Genomic DNA, 5788 nt, shown 5'->3' on the forward strand with positions numbered 1-5788 from the left:
AACAAAAATATCTATAAGAAAGTCAAATTAAATTTTATGATCGTTGAAATTAAAAATTTTTACAACATTGGATATTTCACCTCGATTTCTCATGTAGCGATTTCCTTCTTTTGTTGTAATTCAAAAACGAATAACTGCAGATACATAAAAATTTTTACTGAATGTTTATATTAGCATTTCCTATACACCATACAATTTTGAAAATAGTTTGACTCTTTTTGAGCTGTTTACGGACATTTTCAGTTTTAAATTTTTTTAGTTTTTTTTTCTATAAATATCAATAAAGTTTTATCTGTTGGGTCAAAAAGTGTATAAATTTAATACAAAGCTCCTGATATATTGTTACAATTTATTCCCGTTTAACTGTATATTTTTTTGTTTTCCCCGATTATCTCGTAAATTTCTGAGAAGTTTCCACTTTCGACCCTCCAAGAACAAGCCAGGTCCAATTTTCTACCAAAAACCTCCCTTGAAGTTGACGATTGGAGCATTTTTCTAGTATAAGAAGTGACTTAGGACACCAATTAAAGACACACATCATCATTGTGAAACCAAAAATTCTCTGTTCTCATCACACCACTTAGAATTTAATAGATTTGTAATTGTCATATAAATTTCCATTATTCTTCATAAACCGAGCTTTTCAAGAAATCAAATCATATATTCTTAAGGATGTAATTATAATATACTTAAACCAAAGTCATAGTCTGGAATTTGGAGCTATGAATATATTTTATTTTCTAACATATTTATTATCGTTGTCTTTGTTTTGAATAAACAAATATTATTATAAAACAGTTTTATCAATAATCGCAAAACTGACTTATTATTTTAAATGCTTGCCAAATAAATGTAATTTCGTAAATCGTAAATATTTTGTTTTACCACACATCAGCTCTCAGCACATGCCAATGGCACAATGCTATCTGCTATTATATTGAATACTATAGAACAGGTACTAGATGTAGGTACGCGTACATTGACAACATTGATGACGCATCTTTTTAGGCTGTCCTTATCCCGGTTAATTGTGTTTTTTTTGCCTCATTCGAAAAAAAATAATTGATTTTTTGTATTTGTATAATTCACCAGAGAGGCCAGAATTGATTGTATTTTATATTTTAAGCTAAAATTGTAGGTATTTATTTCACGGAAATCCAAATGCTCAGTTTTTCTAAACTGCGTAATAACTAAAATATTGTTTTTGTTTAAGTTATCGTCGAATTACCTGGTTAAGTAATACGCCATGTCGTAAGGATACATATCTCCACTCACAGTACAGAGTATCGGGTCTACTTGGACGACAGCTTTGAAATTCTCCGGTAAAAACACCTTGTCAAATTCATTTTGCAACGACGTCTGTAGATCTAACGCTGAACAAGAATCCGGTATGCATATCCCTAAATTCAAACTGTTTCGTTTGATTAGATCCGGAGAATCGACCCACTGAAAAAAAATGTCCAATTCGTATCAATTATAGTACTTTGGCATAATACGATTTGTTGAGTGCTTTTTTTTCTTTTTTTGAATTTAATTTTAGACGGCACAGCAATCAATTAATATTATGATGAATACTTTTAATATTCGTACTGTATATTATAAACTAATAATTGTTCGTGATATTTGTTAATGGTCGTAGGAACTTCTCAAATGGATATCAAGTACTACAACTACTGAACTACGTACCCCAAGTATTGTTTTCCACGCGTGATTGTCGCCAACGTCGTTAATGTTATCCGTTCCTTTTTGAAAACTGTAATTTTTCCCCATTGGCGGAAACAAATGTATTTCGGACAAACAATACTGTCCCTTTACTGGATAATTAACGTCGACACATTCGTCATAAATACCCATATGATATTTGTTGCCCGCTAGTATGCCAATTGGATGTCGATTCCAAGATTCTGCCACTGAAAAATTATAAATTTTAATCGTATTATAGGTAGTTATAGGTAGTTTATACACTTACAAACTATAGTACACCCATTTATTAATATGTGTCATCACATTCAGATCATTCCGTTTTGTTTTTGATAAAATATTATATTATTGGTAAGTTGAGGAATTTAAACTTAAAAAACTTTTAACCTACAAAAAATATGTGCCAATATATATTCGATAATATTTAATTTCAGTGAGAACAACTGTAAGAGTAAGCTTGTAAACATTACATTTTCAATACGTTACATTTTCAATTCTTCGATGGTAAAATTGAAAATGTTTTGAAATTTTAACTAAAAAATAATGTGCAAATGCTTTTGATTTTATTGAATTTCGTCAAAATTGGAGGTACTAAAGTTATTTATATCTTTTTAATTTTTCATTAGACATAAAACTGTCTAAAAATAATTAGCATATGGACGAACAATTAAAAACGTGGTATCATTATTTTTATACAAATATGATGCATAAATTATTAAAACCATTTCATTTGGTATAGCTACTGGCTACCACCTATATTTTATGATAATACCTAAATAGTATAAAAACTATGATTGTTGATTATTATTTATTACATATTTAAAAGATGCAATATAACAAGTTACATTCAATTTTGATTTTGCCATTTTCGATTCCTATACCTGGTTATTGCAAACATCTATTTAGTAAATAATGTTATATTTATCCTATTGCTGGTGGTATTGCAAAATACCAGGGCTTGCAAACTTTATAATAACGTTGTATATATTATGTGCATAACATTTTTAGTGGTTAGGTCCGGGGTGGTTCCGAACCATGAATTAATTCCTCAGTCACAAGTTGGTGTATTTTTTGTCACTGTATTTTTTTTTAATACAAATTTAGTGTTAACTCACTTCTGACGGCCCAGTCGGTGTAGTTCTGTAAGTTTTTAACGTACATGTCCACTTGTCGCTGGCAAGCGGAGCTGTCCACGCGCTGGATGGTAAAATTGGCCAACGCTCGGTAAAACAAATCGGAAACCCACGACTCGGGGTAAATGTCGTCGTCCTTCGGTGGTGGTACGTTTTCACCGTTATCCGGCGGAAAGGCCGCGCCGGAGCCGTTGAGCGCCGATGGTAATTGTGACGACCGCGGTAGCGGTAATAGACCGTTGCCGTCGTTCCGATGAACTTGACCGTCGAATTCGGCCGACGCCAGTGTCAACAGCACGAACACCGACGTCAACCATCGCAACGGCGAGTGCGAAAACATCATAAATTTTTTATTTTTCGAATCCTGTGTGATATTTATGTACAATTTCTATAATGTACAATAAAATATACGCAGACTATAATACCGTGTGCCTTAAAAAAAAATCACAAACCTACGCCGACCGTTCGTTCAAAACGCGTAAGTAAGAAAATCGTTTCATATTATCATATATACACGACAGTGGTATAATTTTTGTACAATATCGTATATATTATTATAATGACGTGATGACGAAAATAGTATTACTTATTTTTTACCGCCGTGCGATTTTCTGAGTATAAAATATAAAAATATTATCGTGATTGTCATCCGTCCAATAGTAGACATGAACGACCGTCGGCGTAGGGCATGAGACTGTGATGTGCAGTAGGATACGTTTATATTATATAAAACTATTAAATATTTAACTATTGCCTTCAGCAGCATTATGATATTCTTGCCCAATGGCCTACTTATCTATGTGTATGTACTCGACCAACTTTATTATGGAAAGGAGAGCGGAATTATAGTTGTTACACGGGTAAGTTGTTACAGTAACGATATTTTGTACTTACAATTATGGTAAGACTTAGGAGACTAGATGAATAAATTCTATTATCATTAATTCCACATGTTTTGTGATAATATCGAGTATATTTTATCAGTGTTTAGAATTAACGATCATTTTCTGATTTTTCTTATCAAAGTGAATTTTTTCCATCGTTTTCAGTTTTTATTTGCAACGCTCATAGATAAGGTAGGATTATTTTTTCACTTTATATTTGTTCATCATATAGTACTACATCATATTCCAATTAAAGAATTCAATTCCATTAATCCATTTCCAATAAATAATTAATCTTAGAAAAAAAACGATATGAGGCAAGTTGTTACATGAAGATTGAAAGACTGAAAATTGAACCAAATAAGACTGCAATTTTTTTTTATGAATAGTATTAATAATTACAATTAGTTTATGAAAAGCTTAAATTATGTTGTGATATAGGGAAATGAAAAGGGAAATTATTAATTTATAATTTGTTACTATATTGCTTGTTGAAAGTTTTTTTTAAATAAAATGAAGAATTGTTTATAATATTTTGTTTTATACCTTAGTATAGGTTTTTATTATTATGAAATATGTTTATAGTTACTGTTACTGTTGATTTTTTATTTATTTTGGGTAATAATATTTCAAAATGTAGACTGGAACAATGTGTCCCTGGACTATAGCAATTTACCCCACCCTGGGGCAGGTTGTTACATTTTGACTTAGTGACTTGATCAGGGTTTTTTTAGTACTAATTATAAATTTTTTTCACTTTATTATCATAAAAAGGTTTCTGGGAAGTTACTTTATAAAAAATATAAATGGTCATACAACAATTACGACCATAGTAAAATAAATATTATAAAAAATAAAAATTCGATATGCCAAAAATGTAACAACTAACTCCGCTCTCCCCTACCTATGTTTATGTATAATAATATGTACGTACATTATTATGCTAGTAATTAATATTACCATGCAGTATCACCATTGTCGGTTATGGCATTCGAGCGACATAATGTTATAATGCGAAATCAATAATATTATTTTTTTTTACATAATTGTTTAAAAAATAGTCCTATAATATATAGATAATAGATATAGACCGTGTTTGCCAATGACTTTTTTCTATTTAATATTTTTTGGAATACGATTTTGGAATACGATAGTTATTTCACTACATAATATACATTGAAGAGATCCATGAAATAATTGTTCTTGCTTACAAGAAAAATATAAGTTTATTTTAAAAAATATTTTTTACGAGCGTCTAAAGTTCTTAAATGTCTACAAAATTTGTCAAAATTTCGTTGAAAGTTAATTAAATTAAAAACATTTTATAGCTAAGGCTTGAAAATACAGGGTTCCTTTTTAATTGTTTTTACTGAAATCTAAAAATCTAAAAAATGTATAAGCTTAATTTTTTTTAAGATCATTTGAACTAAAAATATTGACAAAATTAGAAATATTTAAATGAAAACAAATGATTAGTTATGTTGTTACAATTTAAAAATATTCACGGGTATTATTATATATTAATAGTGTAGTAATGTGAAAATAGGATGTGTAGGTATATGTAATATGTATGTATTTATTTCCTTTTTGTACTTAGGGGTTAGGGGAACATGGGGTAAAACGAATACTGGGGCAAAACCTATTATTATAATTTCATATTTTGAATTTAAGATTTAACAATGATATAACTATACTACAATTACCAACTAGTACTCGTCTAGTATGAATCTACAACTTGTAAAGACTATTTTGCAATCACTAACTTGTTTTATCTAATTATATTGTGTAAGCTATCAACAATTTCGTAAAAATTATACTTCGGGGCAAAACCGATCAGTTTTTTTTTTTTTTTTTTTTTTATTGGTTAAGCATCAACTACATAGGTTATTAGCTTACGTGTGTTAATTTCTACATTAAATGATTATATGTTATTGTACAATTCTATTTTTTTAAAGTATAAAATTACGCTATGAAAGTTTGAAAATGGCCCAATTGCTTCGTACAGGTTGTCTGGGATGTTGAACTCTTTTCAAGCTTCATTGAAGTTTGGGCAGTGGATGATGATATGTT

General features: G+C 29.7%; 1 protein-coding gene across 2 annotated transcripts in view; it reads right to left on the reverse strand.

The window, feature by feature from the left end:
- LOC100570101 (nose resistant to fluoxetine protein 6-like) overlaps positions 1–3490 on the reverse strand; it is a 16393-nt gene extending 12903 nt beyond the window's left edge. For both annotated transcript variants that reach the window (XM_003246202.4, XM_016806530.2), the window contains exons 1-3: positions 2817–3490; positions 1687–1910; positions 1229–1446 (exon numbers count right to left, since the gene is read on the reverse strand). In XM_003246202.4, the coding sequence (XP_003246250.2) occupies positions 1229–1446; positions 1687–1910; positions 2817–3177 (803 nt within the window). In that variant the 5' untranslated portion in view covers positions 3178–3490. The remainder of the gene's footprint in view (positions 1–1228; positions 1447–1686; positions 1911–2816) is intronic.
- Positions 3491–5788: the final 2298 nt, after the last annotated feature.

Source organism: Acyrthosiphon pisum, chromosome A3 (assembly GCF_005508785.2).
Source record: "Acyrthosiphon pisum isolate AL4f chromosome A3, pea_aphid_22Mar2018_4r6ur, whole genome shotgun sequence".
Classification (NCBI taxonomy): Eukaryota; Metazoa; Arthropoda; class Insecta; order Hemiptera; family Aphididae; genus Acyrthosiphon; species Acyrthosiphon pisum.